We start from the raw sequence: 23,719 nt of genomic DNA, 5'->3' as shown, positions 1-23,719 counted from the left end.
TGGCAACCCACTCCAGTATTCTTACCTGAGAATCCCATGGACAGAGGAGCCTGGTGGTTACAGCCCACAGAGTTGCAAAGAGTTGGACACGACTGAGGTGACTTAGTACGGCATGGCGTTCAGTATTTGAAAAGGCAAGGATTGTTTTGTGTATGACCAAGGGTCCTGAAAAACAGGAGTAGACTCTTGCTCTTAAGACCCTCACTCTAATAGGGGACGTAGGAAGATCTATAAATTGCCAGGAGACCACAGGCAACAGAAGTCTTCATTTTTGCCACGTGGGGCTAACACTGTCAGTCAAGGGATACCTGATGTCTTTCGAAGGCAGAGCAATCAGATCGTTTTGTAAGACTTCTTGTAAGAGGGGTCATGCCACCCCTCTCCCCACCCCAATTTATTTTAAGGTGGTATTTATTCTTTTCTAATGTGTAGTTCCGACAAACATATGGAGTTCTGTTCAATTAAAAACCTCAAGGCTTTCCACTAATAATCTGCAAAAAAAGAGATCGCAGCCAAAAAAACTCAAAGTGATTTTTTCTTCATTCCCATCTTCTGGGGGTACAAACGCTGTATGACTTGGCATTAGGGAAAATTGAGAGAGAGAGGTTCATTTCCAAAGCCTGGCTTTTCAAGACTGAAACCCACCTCAGAGCCAATGGGGTGTCCGCTAGGTGGAGTAGCTCTGTGTTATTTACTGCAGCAGTTAACTGGCTCTGAGGAAACGCTGAACAGTTGCGCCCCCAGTTCTTGCAGAATTCCAGCAGCGGGGGTGTGCTCCTGAAGAATGCTACATCTTTTTGAAGTTTGAAAAGACTTTGAAATAAAAATGTAGTTGGGTTGAAGCAGCTGTGGTTCAGTGAGAGTCCAGAGAGATTGTGTTTTTCTAGAGAACAGGCTTAAGGGAAAAGCCAGTGAGTGGGTGGAGATTTGAGAAGGAAAGGGTAAGATATAACCAGAATGAGATGTGCCAAGATAATTATTGGTTCCGTGTTGCCCATTTATTGACTCTGGGGCTCAAGAGCTGTCACTGGAGGCTTATGGCTTAGGCAAGGGGAAGGCAAAGAGGAGTTAAGAAGTGAAAGAGAGAAAGAAAAAAAGTGTTACAGTTTTAGGGTCATTTCCTTTTGGGGTGTTGGGGAAAGATGGAAGTAGGGAGAAAAGTGATAAAAATAGAGAAACCAACTGTGAAAATATCACTTCTCACAGTCTTTATAGCGTCATAACATCCATTCTTTACCAGGAGATATTGAACTAAGCTTTATCATTATGTAACTGTGCAGTCAGTGTAAGACCATTTGTGATATTTTTTTCCAACAGTTTGCTGTGTGTTTGTGTACTTTAGAAACCTGAACTGTGTCTGTATCCAAGATCCAGACTTTTCCTTAATCTTGTATCTCAGTAGTATGTTGCTGGAGGGAGCTTCCTGATGATCGTTGTATGTATAACTAGGTCTTGTGTTCCTGGGAGTGGTATAACTTTGGGGAAGAAAGTTTTATTTAAGCACTGAAAAACAAAATCTTACAACTTTGGGAGGGTTATAAACAGCCACTACCTTTAGGAAAGTGATAACTTTAATCAGCCAGAAAGAAAAAGTGAGCTGTTTTTTTTAAAAGACTTCCACCAAAGGAATTTCCACAACATTCTTGATGTCTCATTTAAGGGGTTCTTTCTTGTATCTCACCTAAAATCCACTTGCTGTCACAAATTCTGTATATTCCTTATCATTGAGAAGCACTTCCACACCGCCTGCTTGCTTATTCACGCACCACTGTAGGACCACGTCCTTGTGTTTAGCATATAGCCCAACATGTTAAGTCAGGGTTGGTCCGCAATACTCAGAAGAGAAATGTTAAAGAAACACAAATAGTAAGAATAAGTGAGTTTCAGAGATGTGAGAAGCGTTGAGTAGCTGTGCGTTACATGTCTAGACACTGTGGGGCCTGTGAAAGTCATCGCCTTTTCCCTCGTCATCTCTGCTTATGTGGAGTTTGTCTTCAGATGGCGAACAGCTGTCGGCCATCTTCTTAAGATTGTGGTGTTTTTGTCACTTCTCTTCCTCTTTTAAAGGCTGCAAGTTGTTCCAGTTCCCTTCATCTTTCTTCGGAGGTTTTATTTTTCGTCCTGTTAATCATCTGTGAGTCCCTTCTGAATCCCTCCCAAGTTTGGTTTTTCCTCAACATTCCTTTTCAGTTTCGCGGTACAAAGCTGGCTGTGTCGCCCTGAGAGTTTCTGATCACTTGTGAGTGTCGTGAGAGGAGGACTTCACACTCCTACCTGCGCTGGGGTCCTTCTGTTTGCTTTCCGAAAGTGTAGTCATGCGGTGCTGACTGGCTGTCAGATTTTTATCTCCTGTGACCTTGGTCTTTTCCTCTTATGTTTATTTATAGCTTGTACATTAATCATGTTTTATTTATGAAGTTCATTTTTCTTGGCTGGGTAGATTGCTTTGTCCTGTCCGCGCTGAAATCCATCGCTTTTTTTTCTAATTACTTCACCGCTTACTCAATGTCATTTCCATTCTTATCTTCCAATGTGCCCAGCCCATGAGCCGCATATTGTCTGAGCTGTGCACATCAGTGATGCAGATGTTATAAAAAGAAGGGTGGAAACAGTGTCCTCGAAATAATGGCAGAACGCGGTGTGTTGATGTTTCTCAGAATTCATTCTGATGAGCAGCCAGGCTGAGTGGTAGGAGAGCTTCTGTGTTCGCCCTCCTAGGATCTGTTCCTCTCACCACCAAAGTTTGGTGCCTCCATTTCCCCACAGCTGTGCCAAGGAACAAAGAAAGCTTTGTCAGAGCAATTCATCTTGCACACTGCTGTCAGATTTAATCTCACTCACTGCCTTGTTCATCTCTCTCCCTGTTCATAACTTTCAGTGGCTCCCCATCACCCCTGAATCAAAAATAGGCTTTCTAGTATGGCATTCAAGGCATATTTGGGCCCCCGCCTCCCTTTCTGGTCTGATTGCCTGTAACTGTTGCATCCAAAATGAACCACTTGCTACTCCCTGGGTATCTCTCTCACTTTTAGACCTTGCGTTGTCTGTTCTGCTTAGAACACTGACGTTCTCCCATTGGATTTGTGTCTGTTAACACCATTTAAGGCCAGTGTCTTTTGTGTTCCTTTCTTTGTGGATTTCTTCATCTAGATAATGATCTTTCCTCCCCACCCTCCAATCTTTGTACTCCCAAGGGGGTGCTTAATTTATTTTGTACCTTGTTATAGTTGTTCTTTTAGAAATAACCATGCTTTTCTTGTCCTTCCTGGTGGACTGTTTATTTTTTGAGAAGTGTCTCTTCCTTATCTTGGTAACTTTGGATATACCTACTAGTATGTGTTTGCATAAGTACATGCCTAAGAAAATACTTTTTTTTTTTACAGTATTTATGGATATGTGCCAAACATATGAATTACATCCATTTCATCACATTATATATTTGACTTGCATTCTACTGTAAGTTCCTTACCTGGTAGCAGAGTTTGTGGACTGGCCACTGGTCTACATCGTTGTAGACCTACTTTTTTTACCCTGAAAAAATCTGGAGTAGCATCGTTGTAGTCTACTTTTGTTACCCTTAAAAAAATCTAGAAGGAATTAAAAGTTTATATCAATTTACTGTGTCAGTCATTTTTAGTTAAACCGAAACTGTTAAATGCAGCAATTGCTTGACTGCATAATTAAAACTGTACTCTAAAAGCCCTTTTATAATGGATTCTTATTGTTTTCTAGAAACTACCCAACTCTAGCTAATATTGAAAGGAAGAAAAAGTTAAAACTTGAAAAGGAAAGGAGAGGAGCGGTGTTGACGACGACACAGTATGGGTGAGTTCCTGAAAGCTGCTCGCACTCTCAGTGCTCATTTTAAATGAATGTACATTCTTACAAATAATAAAAAGAGGACACACCCAAATCCTAAAACTTCTGTATTTTCAATTCTGAAATTTTTGCTTTTGTAACTTTTTTGCTGAATTTTTAAAATTATATTTTAAAATAATATACCTGTACTCATAGGTATAGTAGGAGTATAATAATACCCTATACTTACATGGTTTTCAAAATGGTTTATATTGACAGGTCTTTTCTGTCTTTGTCCCCTGGCTGAACAGTTCTCTTTCCCAGAGGCAACCCGTTTTGTCCTTCTAGAGATATCTTATTTGTATACATCACATAGATAATAGTCTTTTTTGTTTTTTTTCCTTTTTCGATATAGTCTTCCATCTTGCTTTTTTTAGCCAAATAATAAATTGTCCTGTATTAATATGTAAGCAAGACTCCTCATTGTCTGAGGGTGTGTAGGAATATCCTGACAAGGTTGTCTTTTTTTCCCTTAAACCAATTCTCTATTGACAGACATTCATTTTCAATCTTTTGCTAATAAAAAGTTGCCCTTATTGCCCTGTACATAAATTTTACACGTGCAGATATTTCTGAAGGTGCGTTCCTAGAGGTGGATTTGCTGAGTCAGAGACATATATTCATAATATTGATAGCTAACTGCCAAATATCTGTCATAGAAGCTATCCCAGTTTACTCTCCCAGCAGCAGTGTATGAGACGTCCCATTTCCCTAGTACCTCACCTTCACAGAACTTTCCCATTTTATTTTGTATTGTGTACAACTCGATGAATTTGTCCATGCACACATACCTACATACCCGTGTAACTTCCACATAGATTAATAATATATAGAATGTATTTACCTCACAGAGCTTTTCTCTCTTAGACCTTCCTACCTAGTTCCATGCCTCCCCACAAAGGTAACCTCTTTTGAGTTCTATCATCATAGATTTATTTTACTTGTTCTTGGGACTTTGTATGAAAGTGGAAGTGGAATTCGCTCGGTTGTGTCCAACTCTTTGCGACCCCATGGACTATACAGTCCATAGAATTCTCCCAGGCCAGAATACTGGAGTGGGTAGCCTATTCCTTCTCCAGGGGATCTTCCCAACCCAGAGATTGAACCCAGGTCTCCCGCATTGCAGGTGGATTCTTTAGCAGTTGAGCCACAGGGAAGTGGAACCTTGTATAAGTGGAATCACATAGTATATCTTCTTTGGTATAGTTTCTGTGGCTCAAAATTATTTTGTGTTGTTCATCCATATTGTTGTATATAGCTGTAGATCCATTCTTAACTGCTGTATAGAACTCAGGTGTGAGAATATATCTGGGTTGGCCAAAAAGTTCATTTTGGTTTTTCTGTAAGGTGGTATGGAAACAACGGAGCAAACTTTTTGGCCATGCCGATACATTCATTCTGCTGTTGGACGTTTGGGTTGTCTCTCCTTTGGGCTGTTGTGAGTAAAACTGCTGTGAACATTCTTCTAAGTGTCTTCTGTGGACATGAGTGCTTGCTTACTGTGTGTTTAGTTATGATAGATACAGGCAAACAGTTTTCTGAAATGGTTGTACTGATTTATATGCCTACTGACTCTGCATCTCATTTCTCTGTGTCCTGTTCAATATGTGGTATTGTTATACGTTATACCTTTTCCTCATGTCATGCCATTTCCCTCATGACTAATGATGTTGGGCATCTTTTTATATACTTACTGGTCATTTTAATATTCTCTTATGAAGTGCCAGTTCAAGTCTTTGACTGTTTTTTAATAGAGTTGCTTTTCTTGATTTGTAGGCGTTACTTACTTAGATACAGGTCATTTTTTGTATAGAGTATAGGTGGTGCAGATGCAGTCTTGAAACTTGTGGCTTGCCTTTTTACTCTTGATAGGTGTCTTGTTTCGTGTTTTTTTTCCCTCTCATATGTTAGTCTCAATAGCACACGTATCTGCGGTCAGTTGGGGGTTATCTGCTGATCTTGACAGAGTCACAGCCAGGGGTTGGTTAGCTGCTGGCTAGGGTGCCTGTGTGGTTAACCATTTCTCTTAGCCTTCATTCTTGAGTGTAGATCATCTTTCCATCTGATCCTATTTTTCTTTTGCCTAAAAGACTTCCTTTAACATTTCTTATAGTGAGGGTGTGCTGAAGATAACTTCTTTCAGCTTTATGTGTCTGAAGAGATCTTTATTTTACCTTCCTATTTGATGGAGAAGGAAATGGCAACCCACTCCAGTATTCTTGCCTGGAGAATCCCATGGACAGAGGAGCCTGGTGGGCTACAGTCCACATAATTTTGCTAGATATGCAGTTCTAGGTTAATGGTGTTTTTGATATTTACAGTACTTTAAAGATGTTGCCCCTCTGTTTTCTTATTTGCATGGTTTCCAAGAGAAACCTGCTGTTACCATTACCTTGTTCCTCTATGTAAAATACCTTTTATCTCTGGTTGCTTTTAAGATTTTCTTTTCATCACTAGCTTTAAGCTTATTATTATATGCCTTAGTATTATTTTCTTACCTTGTATTACTGTCCATTGAGAGTATATGTAATGAGCCTTTTTTCAAAAGGTCTTTTTTTTTTTCCCTGTGCATAGTTTCCATAAGCATGTGCTCACATAATTATTTGTTTTCCTCTTAAGTATAGTAATTAAGGTGGTTGAGAGGGCACTTGATTTGAGCTAGCTGTGAAATTGTGCTTGGTCTATGATCTTTAAGTTTATCCCCCTGTACCATGAAGAGAATAATAATTGAGTTGGCCAAAATATTTGTTTGGGTTTTTCCGTAAGATTCTGAAAAAGGTTCTGGAAAAACCAGAACCCTTTTGTCAACCTAATACCTGTCTAATCGGTTTCAAGGCGTTATCATGAAGCTCAAACAAGAAACAAGGTAGCATGTTTGTAAAATCGTCAGAAACTTTAAGACTCCTTAAAATTAAGTAGATAAGAGTTAACACACTTTGTAAAGTCTAAGGAGTATTTTGTGAGCTGTGTCGCTTCAGTCTTGTCCAGCTCATTGCAACCCTGTGGACTGTAGCCTGCCAGGCTCCTCTGTCCATGGAATTCTCCAGACAAGAATACTGGAGTGGGTTGCCCTGTCCTCCGCCAGGGGATCTTCCAAATCCAGGGTTGGAACCCACACCTGCACTGACAGGCGGGTTCTTTACCACTCGGGCCACCTGGGAAGCCCCGAGGACCGTTTTATCTTATGTATGATAGGAATGAAAGAATGCTGCCAGGTAAACTCACTTGCTGTTGATTGTACAACATAGCCCAATTTAGAGGGAAGGAAATTTATGGAAGGAAATGGGCAATTTCGAATTGATCAAGTATGATATATTGTGTGTTTTCATTTAACGTTCTGTCTTTGGAAGCCATTGAGTTTATTTTTTTCTGATCTCTTTAGTGTAGTAGGTGACAAGTAATTGATTTGACAGCTAAGTTTCTTTTGCATTTAGCAATCTTTTTCAAATTTTTCTTGAAAGGTCAGTGCCTTTTATATTAAGAATTGCATTTTTCTTATTGCAGCAAGATGAAGGGGATGACCAGACATTCGCAGATGGCAAAAATCCAAAGTCCTGGCAAACATCACAAATGGAAAAATGGCCATTCTGAACAGAGAACAGCTGCTGGGTCAGGCAATCATTTGTGTGATTTGAAGCCTGAAAGTCCACCTGAGGCAAATTCAGACCCCCTCGGTGTTTTGGTAAACACTGATTCTGGTAAGCTAAATAGGAAAACACCGTGTTTTTAAGAGTATAGACAATGATGCAGAAGTTCATTCTTCACATCCTTGTTTATGGAGAGTTTAATGGTAAAAATGTAAAAAAGTAGAATGATGCTTTTGTTCCTAATAGGAGTGTCTTATTTAAAATGTCACTTTAAGAAACTTTTTATGAATCTTGGGTATGAATGCATGAAGCATGCAGAATGTGGGAGAACGGTTATATTTATTGGGTAATTTGCATAGTATCATATAATCTTTAAAAATATCTTAAGACTGTTTTGAATGTATTGATGCTGTGAATTCAGATTTACACCATTAGATGAATTTTCCCACCTAGAAAGCAGTATTCCAAGGGAAGCCAGTATTTATGCTACTCAGCATGAAACTGGTCTCTTTGGATAAATAACATTAATTCAGTATATTAAATAATACGGTTCTTCCTCACAGCATAGAGTATATTTATATGTTTATTATTTATTCTTGAGTTCCCTCTAGAATTTGGGAGATAAATTTACTCTTGCTTACAAGTTGAAAAATTAAAGGACAGAAATGTTGCTGTCACAGAAAGATATCATTCAGCCTCTAAGGCTTCATTTCTCTTCTGAAAAATGAAAACATCAATGTAAATATTTTACCATCTTTCCAGTAACAAGGTGTGAGGCTTTATCTATAGTGCTGCTGCTTCTGCAAAGGCGGGTCACCAGTGAGGGGACTGATGAGGGGTTGTTGTAGGTTTGCCAGCAGGCCCTGCTCAGCTTGGGGGAAGGTGGCTTCTACGATAATCACACAGCCGATTATTGAACTTAAAGGATGGGAAGAAATGGAGGGGGGACTGCTTCATTGACTAAATCAGGATGGAAAAAGATCTTGGCATAAGGAAATGTTGGGCTAAGAATGACAAGATAAAATTCAGTAGGAATAATAGTAATACATATTTTAACACCAACTAACACTTATTAAGTAAGGTACTTAACTTTGCTCTGAGTGCTTTGTGTATAATAGCTCTTTGCTTCATAACAGTCTTTCATGTACATGCCGTTGCTGCTTCCGTTTTTGAACCGAGGAACTTAGAGTCATTTACGTTAGTCATGCCGCTAGTTAGTGACAGAGTCAGAGTTAGGAGTCTTACTCCTAGTATACTGCACTACCTCCAAATGTGAAATCTGAATCTGGCCCCAAAAAGCAAATCTATGTTGTTTGGGTCTAGGATAGTTAAGATGTGGAAGAGAGTTTTAAAAAAGCATCTTCTTATCCTTGCTAATAGCGAGGAAAGGGCAGGAGACATTCGGGGCCAGGGCTCAGTTTACTCTTGGGCACTGATTTGTGTTTTTTTTTCCCTTCAAAAAATGTTGGAGAGTGCCCACATACTTATTCAAGCTTACAGCTTGTGACCTTGATGATGAAATACAATCTGTGCCTAAATAGAAACTTCCACGTCATTAAAATACTTGAAACACAAATATGAAGACTACTGTTACAAACATTAACTAACTTGAAAATTACGTAGTTCTTCGCTTTATGCAACTTTCTAAATGAACATTTGAAGGGTTCTGTAGCGTTGAATAGTCTTTGCCTTCGTATTGTTAGCTCTGGTTGGGTAATTCTGTTTTCCCATTTTTTAAAGAAGTGTTTCAGTGTGTGCTAGTCCAGTGAAGCACTAACGAAAAGATGACTGTATCTTGCCTGTATTTAAGCCTGTGTCTAGATCTTCAAGAGAACACTTTAGACTTGAGAAACAGTAGTTAAATACCTTTCATCCTCATAATAGAAAACATTCAGTCAGGTTCCTAGGAGCAGTTGAGTGAGAGATATCAAGTCATTTTGTTGTGGCTTAATGTTGAAACCCTTACTTTTGTGAAGGTCAGAGATGAACATGTAAGGCTTGAATACAAAAATCCTAAAAGTAAGCTATATATTAGTGATGTTGTTCTTTGAGGAAATCAGAATACCAACAATCAAATTATGGTCGCTTGATTTTGTAGGAAAGGTTCCATTTAAATTCCTGTTATCCTTTACTTGGGATTTCTTCTGGACTTTTACACTTTACAAATCTATGTTTTAGAGCATTGGTTTTTCAACTTTCCACTCCCAAGTATAGCTCCAGGAAACCACATGTACCCTTTTTTTTCCCACATACCCTAAATATTCTCAGCATCTCAACTCTCCAGTTTATCAGTTTTACCTTGTTTAGAGAAGCTTCCTTCACATGAGCCAGAGTCATGTGTGGTGTGTCCCCAGAACATAACTGAAGGTAATGAAATAAGAAAAGAGCTGCTCATTCGTGTGAACTCCTAGCTCTCACCCTTAGGAAGGCAGTTATGTATAGTGAGCTATAGCGCACTCCTAGTAATGAGTACGCCAACCACCCAGGTTGTGGTTTTAACATCCGTCTAAAATTCTTTGCTATTCCTTATTCCAAGAGATAGAGCTTAATTTCCTTCCCCTTGAATGTGGGCTGGACTTAGTGACTTGTTTCTAGAAATAGAGTAAGGAAAGAGAAGAATAGTAACTTTATGGTGGAGACCCGTAAGTGGTCACGGCTGACATCACCAGTTATAAGTCAGGTTGATGTGTCCCCCCAGATACACGATGAGAAGGACACTGCCTAAAATCCATAACCTCGGTCTGACCATCAGAAAACATCAGACCCAGCTAAGGGATCTTCTGCAGTAATTGACCAGCAGTCTTTAAACAGTCAAGTTGGTGAAAGGCGGGGAAATCCTGAAGATTGTCGTGGGCTGAGAGAGGACGCAGATGAGGTGCCCTGAGGCTGACACGATGCGCTGCGGAGGAGGGACTCCTGGAGCGGAGGAGGGACGGCAGTGGGGACTGGTGAAGTTGCAGCGCGGTCTATAGCTTAGGGGGTGGTGCTCTCCCAGTGTTCATTTGTTAGCTGTGGTAAATGCACTGTAGTTATGTAAGATGTTAGCATTAGGGGAAGCTAGGTGAAGGGTTTATGGAAAATCTTGGCACTAGCTTTGCAATGCTTGTGTAAATCTAAAATGGATTCAAAATATAAAGTCTAGAAAAAAAAGAAGGCAGGAAGAAGGGTTGATATGTAGGCCAATTAAAGCTATGCAGTCCGCTTCTTGAATTGTGAGGAAATTCTTGCCTCCAGGTTTCATTTTCCTATGTTTTCTTTATAATTCATCTCTTGATTATAAAAATGATGCAAAAAATAGGGGGAAAAAATGGAAAAGCATAAAATAAAAAGCAATATACTTCCTTAACTTATGGAGACAGCCACTGCTCACGTTTTATATCCCTCAGTATTTTTCTTAAGACACATATATGTGATTTTTTAAGAAAAATAGAATCATTTTATTGAAAAAACGAAATAGTCTTTGAATCCAGATGAAGCCAGGTTTTTGTTATGGCCCCACCTCGGCATAGTTCAGTCATTCTGTTCTAGTTACCCGTTTTGAACTTGTCCTTATTTAACTCATTCATGCAACAGTTTGTTCTTCAAATATTTGTTGAGCATTTATGTACTGTTCTAGGTTCAGAGGATACAGTATACTGAACAAAGCCAAACCCCTTCTCTCCTGAACCTTATGTTCTGCTTGGGGAAGCTACAGTAAATAAATATGGGTTGATATCCTTCATGAGGATGAGTAAAGTCAAGGAAAAGAACTGAGAATGGCAGTTGGAGAAAGGAGTGTGCTATTTAGTATAATTAGCGAAGGCATATCTGATAAGGGGATACTAAGAAATCTGAGTGAAATTAGGGGCTGAGACCTGAGGGTTTCCCAAGCAAAGAAAGCAACAAGTGCAAACACGCCACGGAGAGAGCTTGCTGGTGTACTGGGGGAGAGCGGGGTTGGGGTGGAGTAAGCCAGGAAGAAAGGGGTGAGGGACCAGCTCTAACAGGGTCCTGTCTGAGGCAGGAAGGGACTTGGGACTTGACTCTGAGGTTGAGCAGAGAGGTGGTGTGATGTGTTAAAGTGGCGAATGGACTGCAGCGGTGGGCAGATCATATCAGGCTGTTCTTTCAGGAGGATGCTAGAACTGTCTAGGTAAGACATGTTGACTTGTACTGCAGTTGTAGGAGTGAAGTAATGAGTATGATTCTGGATATATGTTCAAAACAGAGCTGGCATTTGTTGCCAGCTGGTAATTGTTGCCAGTTTGGATATGGTGTGTGAGAAAGAGAAGAGTCAGGATGATTGCTAGGTTTTGGTATAACCATTGAAAAGAGCTGGCATTTACTGAGATGGAGGCTAACTGGCAGGCATGTTTGGAGGAGAAATCAAGTGTTTTTTGTTTTGGGGCATGCTAACCTTTCAGATGCTGGTTTGATATCTGAGTAGAGATGTTGAACAATAGTTTATTATGGGGTTTAGGGGAAAACAAGGTATACAGTTGTGATTTATTGGCCTCTAATACTTTAAGATTTGAGGTACAGTGAGATCATAAGAGGAGAAAGAGGCACAGAGGGAAAGGTTGCTGAGGACTGGACCCAGGGACGCTCAAGAATTTTGAAGTTGGTCAATGAGGAGAAATTAGTAGGGAGATTGGGAAAGGAGAGCCAAGTGAAAGGGTTCTGGAAGTCACAGGAAGGTCTCCTGTTGACCTTGAACAATTGCAGAGGTTAGGAGTGTCCGCCTTCCACGTGCTTGAAAACTCGAGTCTAACCCGTAGTTTCCCCTTCATGTGATGTGGTTCTGCATCCACCGCTCTGAATCCGTGGATTCAGCTAATCGCAGGTTGGTTTCAGTAGTATTTAGTATTGAAAAATACTTGTGTGTGAGTGGACCTATGAACTTCAAGCCTGTGTTGTTCAAGGGTCGGTTGTACTGTCAGATGTTGTCACTAGGTTAGATGAGGTGAACACCAGCAGGTGACCTCTAGACTTGGCAACACAGAAGAATCTGGTGAACTTGGAAGAAAAAGTTCGCTGGTCTGGTGGGCCTGAAAGACAGATTGAAGTAGATTCTAGAGGGTCAGATAGTTGTAGGAAATTTCAGGCCCAGGCGACTTCCCTGGTGAGTTATATAAGTAGTTGGGGTTTTGCTGTGAAAGGGAGCAGAGAAATGGGCTGTAGCTGAAAGACATTTCTTAGCGTTATTCTTGATCATAGAGAGGGTTTGGTAGGGTGACTTAATTATCAGAAGACTTTATGTATCTGTAGGAGATATTCTAGCCCACTACTTAATACTTGGGATTTAGGGTCAGGTAGCCAGGATTTAAATTTGACCCAGCTGTTGTATAGTTGTGTTACCTGAGGGATCATCCAGTTCAGATTCTCTTGAATTTTGGTTTTATCACCTTTACTTAATAGTGAAGGTGATACTTCAAAAGGGTTAAATGTGCTCATGCTTTATATAGTCATCTGTACTGTACTTTCTGGTGTGTCTGCGTTTTGGCATATCATCATTTAAACAATGAGATGAACAGTCTCCACACTAATATTGTTGCAGATTCTGTTTTATCCACTAGTAATTTATAAATAAAACTGCATATTTTCAATTCCCCTTTATTAATTCAGGAGAAAAGATAATAAGTTAGCTCAAAATGGACAAAGAGCAGTTTTTGGAGTGGGTACTGGGCAGTGTGGATTGGTGGAGACAGAGGATTTAACTTCATCTGCCAGAAGGTGGTAGTTCCGTACTCATATAAAATTACACTCCTTTTTCCTACTGGCATGCTTCGGTTTCCTTAGACTGACTTGGTGAATGTTCAGTACTGTCTTGAAACATTTCATATTGGTTGTGGGTTGAGCTGGTTCATTACACAGGCAAGTTATTGTCTTCACTCTTCCGTCAGGCACTACTGACTTGTTCACAATGAATGTAATACACTTTCAGAGCTGCCAAAAATAAATGCAATAGGTGGTGTCCTGGGGCTACAACTAAACTTGCTGGGCTCTGATCAAACACTTTACCTTTGGCAGTCTCTTAGTACTCGCTAAATTCTCATACTTGGCTTGTTTACTTAAGTTCTTAGAAATTCTAAATAATAAAAATTTAGGCCAGATTCAGTGAAGTGTATGTTTGTGCCTTTAACTGTAGAAAGGTTGAAATAGTACTTGTACCCTCTAAACCAGTCTTAAAAAGAGTGGCCATTTATATTTTATTTACTCCAAATCTGATTTTCAGAGTCCATGATCCTAGTCCAGTGATGTTAAATACATTTATGGCCTTCCTGGTACTGTAATAAAATTAATTAATAGCATAAAATAAAGTAATTAATGACAAAGACTGTCTGATTCATTTAGAGAAGACCCAGGTTCCATACCAGTGAGCTTGGTAAGAGACTTGAGTTGCATACAGCTCCATTTGCCCCTCTGTTTTCTCTTTGGGGCAGATAGCTTCTCTGACTGTAAAGATTTAAACCAAGGGGAGAGTTTTCAAGTCTCCTGGATTTCTTTTTCAGGAAGATTGAGGAAGTGATCAGTAAGGGCTTTCTTTTCACTAGCACATGAGGGAGTGGGGGGCTGTCAGCTTCCTTGTTTATGCGGGTAGGTGTTTTTGGTACATAGTTTCATTCTCGGTGCTCCCTATTTCAGAATCTGACAAAGAGGAGAGACCGCAGAGCGCTGTCATCCCCAAGGAGGTGACCCCAGCGCTGTGCTCCCTGATGAGCAGCTACGGCAGCCTCTCGGGGTCAGAGAGCGAGCCAGAAGGTAAGCCTTGGCTTCAGGCGCTGACAGTTGGGTGTGTGTCCTTCCGCTGTTGCCTTTGGTGTCCACTGTGCGTCAGTAGCATCCTTTCACGTGTATGTATCTGAGGACGAGATGTGTCGTGCACGTTCTTTAGTTGAGCCTTAAATTCCTTTCTCATTTGATTGAGGAGTTAGCATGGGATGGAGGTAAGTGGGAGAGATGGAGAACTGTGTTGCTCCTCTAGGAGAGAGGGGCAAAAACAACATGAGAGAAGAGGGAGGGAAGAGAGAGTATCCACTAATGAATCAGAGAAAACTCTTAACAGATAAAGCGAAGGAAGTTAGTTACTTCTTCCCACTCTCAAAAATCCTTGTCTTAACATGTTTTGCACCTTTTTAAGCTGGTGAGAGGTCCTTTATGACAAAGAGGATGGTACAATTCCTTACCTGTATATGGGGCATTGCTCCTTAAAGAGCACATTTACCTAAACTGCCTCATTTGGAGAACACAGGAATCATACATGCTTGTGTTGCATTAGTCTGTGTATTTTTAAGGTTGGGAGACATGGAATCCTTTTGATAGTGGTTCTGAGAAGTTAACATTATTCAGGATACATGTTTTAATATTAAAAGATGATGACAAACTCCCCCTCCCCCCCAAAAAAGTGATGGTGATAAACCCACTCAATATCTAGCATCTCTTTTAGGGCCTCCTAAAAGGGCTATGAATAGGCTTGGCAGTATGGGCAACTCAAGCCAAGGTTCACGTCAGTATCCCTGCGTTTGTTTAGTGAATGACCATGCGTCCTGTTGCACCTCTGAACCTGGCTCTGTGTGGTCGTTATATCTGGGCTTCGCCAGCCACGAGAGAATTCTGAGTGTATGTCTCAGATGCGTCATCATGGTAGGGCCTCTACTGAAGACAGGAATAGAGGGTCTTCAAAGTGAAAATGTAGGATGAAGGGAGATTTAAATGTAATTGGATGAAGATGGCAGGAGTTTTAATGTTGACTAAGCTAGAGAAAATCAATGTTTATTAATTGGAAGATGCTGAAGAAGGAAGAGTTGGGCTTTAATATGAAAGGTAAGGTTTAGATCGGGGTATCTATAACATAGGAGTTTTTTTCCCCCTCTTTTTGAAAGGCCAAGCTTTACTATGGTAACTGGTTAAAGGCTACTTGAATTTTGAAATATAATCTACTTAGGCTTTATCAGAGGAGTCCTTTACAGATGGTTGCCTCTTCTTCTTTTTTTTTTTTTTGAATTTTAAGAAAAACAGTATTTAGTTCCTTACTCTTGTTTCCAGTACACTGATATGAAGATGAAGTTATTCTTTAAACACATATTACGTTTCCTGCTTATCTTGTGTATTTATGACAGGTGATAGCAAAGAAAGCTGTTACCAGATTACTGAATCCTATAAAAACAGCTCTACAAATGCTTTCCTCTCTCATTCCTAAGATAAGATATTTAATAGTTTTATACTCATGTCTTCCTTTTGAGCTGCTACTTTGAGAAGGCAGAGAGGAAACTGGAAGGGATCAAGGTTTCAGCCCTTTATTTTATAGACACTGAAGTTTCAAGAGGATACACTGGCAAAACTAGTATGTGGCAAAGCTGACGTAAAGCTTAGGTCTAAAGAAGCCAACTGTATTGCCTTCCATTACATCTTTCTTTGTGTGGCAATAGGTGGTGCATAGCTCTTCTTTTGCCTTTGTATGGGTTCAGTTTGACTGTCTAAAATGTCCTGCCTTCAGGGAAAAGTCCTTGTTTCACATTCCTGAGCCTTAAGAATTATTTTATGTAATTTGAATTCACTTTTATTAAGCCATCCAGGTCACTGGCAGATTTCTAACTTGCAGTGTTACTGGGCTATAGGATGGGATAGGACATTGACACAGCAGGATTTTGCAATACATAAAGCAGGGAAATAAAGTGAGCCTTCTCTGAACCATGAAATAGCATCTCTGTTTTTGTTTTAGTCGCTAAGTCATGTCCTACTTTGGGACCCCGTGGACTATAGCCCGCTAGGCTTCTCTCTCCAAAGGATTTCACAGGCAAGAAAATTGTGTGTGTTGCCATTTGCTACTCATGGGGATCTTCCTGACCCAGGGGTCGAACCCGATCTCCTGGAGCTCCTGCATTTCAGGTGGATTCTTTACAGCTGACCCACTGAGGAAGCCTGTGGTTATTAACCGTTAGTATGGTTATTAACTGTATACTAATTTCAGTATGATGTCTCAGGGAATAGGGAGGCCTGAGGAGAAGGAGAGAGAGAGGAGAATGGCAGGGAGGTGGAGCAGTCAGAACATAACGTTGTTAATTGGTTGTCTTATATGGACATGGTTCATGGTGACCCAACACAGTTATAATAGTAGTATCAGCGATTACACATGACCGTAACATACAATAGCAGTGAAAGTCTGAGACATTGAGCAACAATCATCAGAATGTGATGCAGAGACACAAAGTGAACCAACAGTGTTGGAAAAATGGTGCTAACAGACTTGGTCATTGTTGCCACAAGCCTTCCATTTGTACAAAATGCTGTGTCTCTGAAGACCATTAAATCAAAGCGCACAGTACAACGGGGTGTTCTGTAATTTAAGAATTTTACAGCAATATACTTAGATTTTCCCCTTCCCTTCCTTTGTGCTATTCTCTCAGGTTTTAGTTCTGTGGATGCTAATAACCCCCACATACATAGTTATTATGCATTTTTGCTTTCGATTGTCAATTATCTTTACAAAATGTTTTCAAATGAAAAAGGTCTTTTGTATTTATCCACATATTGACTGTCTCTGGCACTCTTCATTCCTTTGTGTAGATCCAAGTTTCCATCTGGTATTACTTCTTTCGTGGGGATCATTTTCCATAGCTCTTTGCAGTAATCTCCTCAGTTATTGGCAGTCATAGTTCCCAATTTGAAAAATTCTGTAATAGACTGTACATGCTCAGTTTTAACTAAATAACTGTTAGGGCTGGGGAAGGAGATTATTGTGGGGGGTGTTTTTATTGGTTATTTTTGTAAGTTTTACCTGTGTTTTACTTTGTTATTTTCGCGTTTATTTTTCATCATGTGTAGAAGCTCCCATCAAGACTGAAGCAGACATTCTGGCAGAAGACCAGGTTCTTCACAGCAGTGCTCCTGAGAAACCAAGTCAAGATGCTAACGCAGCTGTTAAAAAGTCCTCAGAAGCCAAGTGTGAGAGCCAAAGGAGAAGCTTTAAAAACGCAAATCCTAAGAGGAAGAAAAAGGATCTCAACTACCGAACATTATTTGAACCAAGAACACACCATCCGTATCTCCTGGAAATGGTAAGCGGTCTTTGTGTTCTCGTGTCCTGATAATAGAGCTGCTGGGCGTGTGTGTGCGTGTGTGTCCGTCCGTGTGTGTGTTTTAAGGTTGCCAGAGACACATGCTCCTTGAAGGGTCATCTGTGTACCTTCGTTCTGAAATTGCCTTGGGAATATAGATGATACTCAGTAAGTATGGGATAATTAACAATTTTCAAAACTGCTTAAAATAAAAGAACCTAGGCTAGGTAGTTGGTAAGTATCGAAGTGAACTGACCTTTTAAAAATTTTCCTTGAAAGCACAACTAAATACAGTGCAGGCTAAAGGGAGAAAAAGGTTTTTATGTGTTTATTTTGTGCATTGTTGACTTTTCTCAGTGTGATGTGCTCAAAAGCTTATGATTTTTCTTTAAATTATAAAGAAACAATGCCTCTTTTGATTCTAAGTAATGGACATGAACCTGTTCAGAGATCTAAGACTTTCATATCTAAGAGTGATAGAGATACTCTGAAATGTTTAGTGGAATTGTGGAATCACTACCTGGTGACGTTCTGTGCAGAGTCTGATTTTTGCCTGGTTAGAGAAGTGCTTGTGCTGCGGCTCAAGTGTTCTGTCACTACAGACTATGGCATGTTACATGTGGACACAGTTGCTTCTTAATAAAATTGATCTGAAATGTACTCTCGTAAATTTTGGTGCTATGTAAAGGAAACTTCGTTCTTAAAATGTTTTCTTTGGAAACTTCATTTTTAAAATGTTTTCCTTCTGAAAGTTCATGTGTGGGTGTTTCTGAATTACATTTACACGAGAAATAAAATGAGTAGTTACATTATTCTTCTTGGCAAATCACATGTGATTCCTTGGTTATGTATGCTAGATAGCAGGGATTTTCAGCTTTCTTTCACTTACAGTAAGCACAAAAGTGGGAAATTCTGAAAGACCAGGAATGTTGGGATTATTTACTGATAGTTTATTACTATATTTACTATAGCTCCATACCAGTTTCTATATTGTTTATCGATTTCAGTTTGGGAGAATCCTGTTTAACGTGGTTTTTAGATGTAAAAAATTGTAAACTTCTGAACCTAATTTTCCCTTTCCATCCTTGATACTCCTGGAGAGGACCTTGAATACTAGTGTTTAAATCTCGATAGTTTTGGTTAAAAGGAGATATTCTTGCATTGTTTTTTAGTGAAATAATTAGTAAATATAATACAAATATTTATTATTCTGTGTTCTTCATATAGAGAAGGCACATAGAATATCTTAGATGGTGCTTCTTGGATGTATTTTATTTAAAAGCTAATCTTTTTATTTATTATTTTTTAGCTGTTAGCTCCGGACATTCGACATGAAAGAAATGTGATTTTGCAGTGTGTTCGGTACATCATCAAAAAAGACTTTTTTGGACTTAATACTACTACTGTGAAAACTAAAGATGAATAGGTATCTGGTGTTTTAGCACACATGTCTGAAGCATGTAAAATAGTAACAACCTCAAGTTTGTGGGTGAAAATTCTTCTTTTTTCAACTGGATTAGTAATTAAATTGTAAGCCTCATGGGCTATTATATAGGATTTTCAAGTCTTTGATGCTATACAAATAAATACCTAATTGATTTTTAAGACTGTCTGTATTGTTGGGATCAAATGTAATATTTGCTAGCAGAATTCTACTTTGTATTTATTGCTGTTGTATAAGGAAGTCTACTCTTGGGCCAGATAAGAATTGAAGATGTTGGTTTAGTGGTAAGGGAAAAAACTTAAAAATTTTTTTAATTCAGCTGAGGAGAACTGTAGGTTGGGGAGAGAAATAGTCATTTTGTTTTTAATAAATGAGAGAGGAAGAGTCTCTTTAACCCCTGCAAAGGGAGGGTATTTTAAAATAAACCAGAGCAAATTAAAACAATGAGAACATCTTGAAATTTAAATTTCTGCTGTTTATTTCAAAAGACATGTTGACATTCACCTATTGGCAGCTCAGGTATTTATCATTTGAAATATTATAGATATATGGCTTCTGTTTATGTTCCAGTTCAGTAGAAGTGCTTCTTTTTGGTATGGTTCAGAATTGGACATTTAAAAATTTTTTTCCTGTGAAAAAGTATGTAAAGTATAGTACTTGATGAGGTTAAGTTACTTTTTTATGGTATAAATAGTAATTTGTGAAATATTACATGAGTTTTAAAGAATTAAAATTTGCTTATAAAGGTAGTAATTGAACCTTTAAAATATGTTTTAAATAAATAACAGCTACTAAGGTCTTTTTATCCTATAATGCCAGAGGTTCTGGTCTTTTATATTCTAGTCATTTGTGCTAGCTAGTGCTAGAACTCTACTCTTTTTTTTTTTAATGTATTTATTTTTAATTGAAGAATAATTCCTTCACAGTATTGTGTTGGTGTCTGCCATATTATCAACATGAATTAGCCACAGGTATACATATGTCCCTTCTTTCCTAAGCCTCCCTCCCACCTCCCACCCCATCGCACTCCTCTAAGTTGTTACAGAGCCCGGGTTTGGGTCCCCTCAGTCATAGAACAAATTCCCATTGACCCTTTTCCATGTGGTAGCGGGTATGTTTCCATGCTGCTCTCTCCGTCCGTCCCACCCTCTCCTCCCTCCTCTGCTACCCGTGTCCATGTCTGTTCTCTATGTCTGTGTTTCCGCTGCTGGCCTGCAGATAGGTTCGTCAGTACCTCCTTTCTAGATTCCATATATATGCATTAATATATGATATTTGTTTTTCTCTTTCTGACTTATTTCACTCTGTATTAGGTTCATCCATCTCATCAGAGCTGACTCAAATGCATTTCTTAGAGCTCCTCTCTTGACATTCAGTCAAAGGAGCTAGATTTTTAAAATTTAGTCTCTTGTAGTTGGAAAATTAATTTTACTTGACATCATGATTATTGAAATCCACGAATCTTGACTTCAAGAAGTAGGGCAAGAGAGCTGATAGCAGCCCTCTGCCCCTCTTGCTCCTCTACGTCTGAAAGATCCCGTCCTGAATCCTGGAACATCTGGTACACGACACTCTGACATCACAGACCTGAGATTAACAGTCATATTGAGGTCAGTGGTTCCCAACCTGGCAACAACCATATAGACCTTTTGATTCTGTTTTACTCTCTTCCTCCAAAGAGCCCCTTATTTTGGAAAATTACCAACTAGTTCATTCATTAATTCAGTTCATATAATACTTTAATGGAGTAAAAGAAAAATGAATAAAACCTTGCATTATTCAAAGATGTGACTCTTAACCCAGTTCATCTCAACAGGACAGAGAAGTAACCAATATTACAAACTGATTTAATATTCAAATTTTGACTAGGCTGCAGTTTTATCTCAGGTTAGCATGCAATTTCCATAGGTTTCAAATATATAAATGAATTCACAGACTCCTAGTGTATTTTCAAAGATCCATCATGTCTCCAGGGGCTTTGACAATCACTGCTCTAAGGTATATTGTGCAAAGTTTTATTTTCAGTCTTTCTTGTTTTTTGTTAAATGTAGTAAAAGCCTGAAAATGCCCCACTGTGTACTGCCCTGGCTGTGTCCAACAGTGTTAAGCTGTGGTGGCTGTTGTTTATTTCTTGGGGGTAATTTCAGATTCAGTTCCCTTTATATTTAACCCAGGAATTGCTTAAGTTATGTTTACAATTCCCAAGCAGGTAGAGTGTAACCTGTATGGTTTCTGCTTTATGGAATGCATGGTCAATATTTGTAAATATTCTGAGTTTTGAGGGGAGACGGGTGCCTTGCCTGTTCTTTTTGGGATTTGCCTTGTTAATTGTCAGACCTTCTACATTCTTGATGTCCATTTAATGAATTGATTTCAGAGATGTGAAAGCATTGTGTGACTGTTGGTGAGTTGTGCCTTTTACAACTATGAGATATTCTTTTTTGTCCTTAATACTTTCTGCATGGGCTTCTATTTTCGAGACAGGTTTAGGGGAGTTCAATCTAAGAGTCTTTGGGAAATTTAATCCATTCATATTAATTGAAACAGTTGAAATGTTTGGACTGTTCTGCCATTGTATTTTGTATTTTCTGAATATTGTGCTTGTTTTTATTTCACCATTTTATTGGCTTGATTGATTGTTGTTTTTTCTCCTTGTTTTTCCTCCTAGTGCTTTGAAATTAATTCAACATATTGCTGTTTTGTTAGGGGTTACTTTTTTTCTCTTATTAATCAGTAGCTATATTTTTCACTCATCTCCCAATTAAGTCAGTTACCTTAGCATTCTTTCACTTCCCCACCTGGATCCTCTTCTCCTGGTGCAATCATGTGAGTTTTTTTAGATTCATCTCTATTATCTTTGTGTGTGTGTGTTTGTGTCTTGACATTATGCATCATTACTTAGAAAACTGTTAGTTCACTGTTTCCTTCTCACTGTTTTTCCCTTTATCCCAGGGTTAGTTTTTTTGGTTTATTGCAGCATATCATCAAGTAATTAAATGTTGAATCCTCATTTCAATGAAAAAAAAATGAGTTTAGGGTATTAGGTTCAAAATTGAACACATGATTGCTAGTATCCAGTATTGCTTCTTAAAAGTCAGACAGCAGTCCAATTCTATCTTTATTGGCAAAAAGTTATTTTCACCTTCATGAAAAACCTTGGGTTTTCTTTTTATGCTTGGACTCCTAAAGTTTCATCAGTAATGCCCAAGTATGTGGGATATGATACATGTCATTCATTCTGCTTATCTGATGGTCCTTTCACTCTGAAGAATTGTAGCATTCTTGGACTAAGGACAGTTTCTAAAATGATTTATTTTCTTTCCATTTTTTCTTTTGTTTTTCTGGACTTACCAAGTGAATATGGAACTTCGTGACCTGATCCTTTCACTGGACTTATATAATTTGTCTTGATCTTTTTGCTCTATTCTGAAAGATTTCTCCAGATGTTACCTTCCAAGGACTTCCTTTGTAGTCCAGTGGTTAAGACTCCGAGCTTCTACCACAGGGGCGAGGGTTCAGTCAGGAAATTAAGATCCTGCATGCTGTGTGTGGTACAGCCTTCTCCCCCGCACCCCCCAAAAAAATGCTATCTGCCAAATCACTAATTCCCTCTTCAGGGAATTCCCAATTCATTTTTTTGAATTGAAGTGAGGATTCAATATTTAATTACTTGATGATATGCTGTGATATGCTACAATCATTTAGCTTTTCTGTTTAGTTTTTAATATTTAGTAATTTGTTTTCAAATATTCAAGATTGCTTTCTTATTCTAACTGCTTTTTTCATAGGTGTAATACCCTTATATTTCTAAGGATACCAGTGAGAATTTTCATGTTATTTTCTATTTGAATTATTTGCTTCCCCCTTGATTGTCAGTTGTTCTGTTTGTTCAGTTTACTGAACAATTATCTTTACTGCTAATTGTTGAAAGAGTCACTTTTACATATGAAAGAGATTCTCTTGATTAATGGGTTGGCATGGATTTTTCCCAGATTTGTATAAAGCCTTCTTTGCTCCAAAAGATGTTTACCTTGACTGAGAAAAGGAAGCTTTGTTCACACAGATTTTTTAGAATAGAGGGGGAGTGGGCAAAAAATCTAGGCTCTTGGCGTCACTCCCATCTCTTTGCCAAAATACCAAGAGTTTTAATCTGAGGATGGAGCTTTTTTCCGGGGCAGAACTCTTACCTGCCACTCCCACCAACCGCTTGGTTTTGGAAGTGGGCAGGTTTAGGACTTAACTATTGCAGCTAGTCCCCGGCTTTCTGTCATCTGTTGGCCCGGCTTGGAGCACCTCTGGACTCACTGTTAACCTTTCCTGTGGTTGTCTCTGGGGCTGGTTTGGGCGGAGGCCTTCCTCTTGTTTCTTGTCAACCTGGTCAGCTTCAGAGTGGTTCTCAAACTTTGGTTCATCAGAATCACTTGGGGGGCTTGTTAAAACCAGATTGCAGGGCTCTGCCCCCAAAGGTTATAATTAAGAAGAGTTGGGATGTGGCCTGAGAATTTGCACTTATGACAGGTTTCAGGTAGTGCTGGCGAGCTTTGAGGTGGGAGTGCATTTTGAGAACCACTTTGAGGAACTTAGGAGTTTCTCAAAACCACTAGTTTCCTGATACCATCCTTTATCTTGTATTCCTTCTCTGTTGTAAATCTTCAGTTGTTTTTAAAAATAATCATTTCAAGGAATTTGGAGCATAGGGAGAGAGTAACCGATTGTTTTAATAAAGACTTTTAACCGAATCTCTTTTTTCATTATGCTCTGCAGTATTTTAGGTAAGTATCTTTGTTTTATTT

The 23,719-nt window shown here is 39.0% G+C and overlaps 1 protein-coding gene across 2 annotated transcripts in view; it reads left to right on the top strand.

Annotated features, from left to right (window-relative positions):
* NUFIP1 (nuclear FMR1 interacting protein 1) overlaps positions 1-19,094 on the top strand; it is a 29,248-nt gene extending 10,154 nt beyond the window's left edge. The window contains exons 6-10 of one of the 2 annotated variants that reach the window (XM_061133065.1): positions 3,733-3,825; positions 7,363-7,556; positions 14,070-14,186; positions 17,250-17,482; positions 18,792-19,094. In XM_061133065.1, the coding sequence (XP_060989048.1) occupies positions 3,733-3,825; positions 7,363-7,556; positions 14,070-14,186; positions 17,250-17,482; positions 18,792-18,908 (754 nt within the window). In that variant the 3' untranslated portion in view covers positions 18,909-19,094. The remainder of the gene's footprint in view (positions 1-3,732; positions 3,826-7,362; positions 7,557-14,069; positions 14,187-17,249; positions 17,483-18,791) is intronic. The other variant, XM_061133066.1, reaches the window with a different exon arrangement.
* The last annotated feature ends 4,625 nt before the right edge of the window (positions 19,095-23,719 follow it).

Source organism: Dama dama, chromosome 30 (genome assembly GCF_033118175.1).
Source record: "Dama dama isolate Ldn47 chromosome 30, ASM3311817v1, whole genome shotgun sequence".
In the NCBI taxonomy this organism is placed as follows: Eukaryota; Metazoa; Chordata; class Mammalia; order Artiodactyla; family Cervidae; genus Dama; species Dama dama.
Note: the sequence above shows the minus strand (reverse complement) of the source record. Positions and strands in the feature narration are given on the sequence as shown.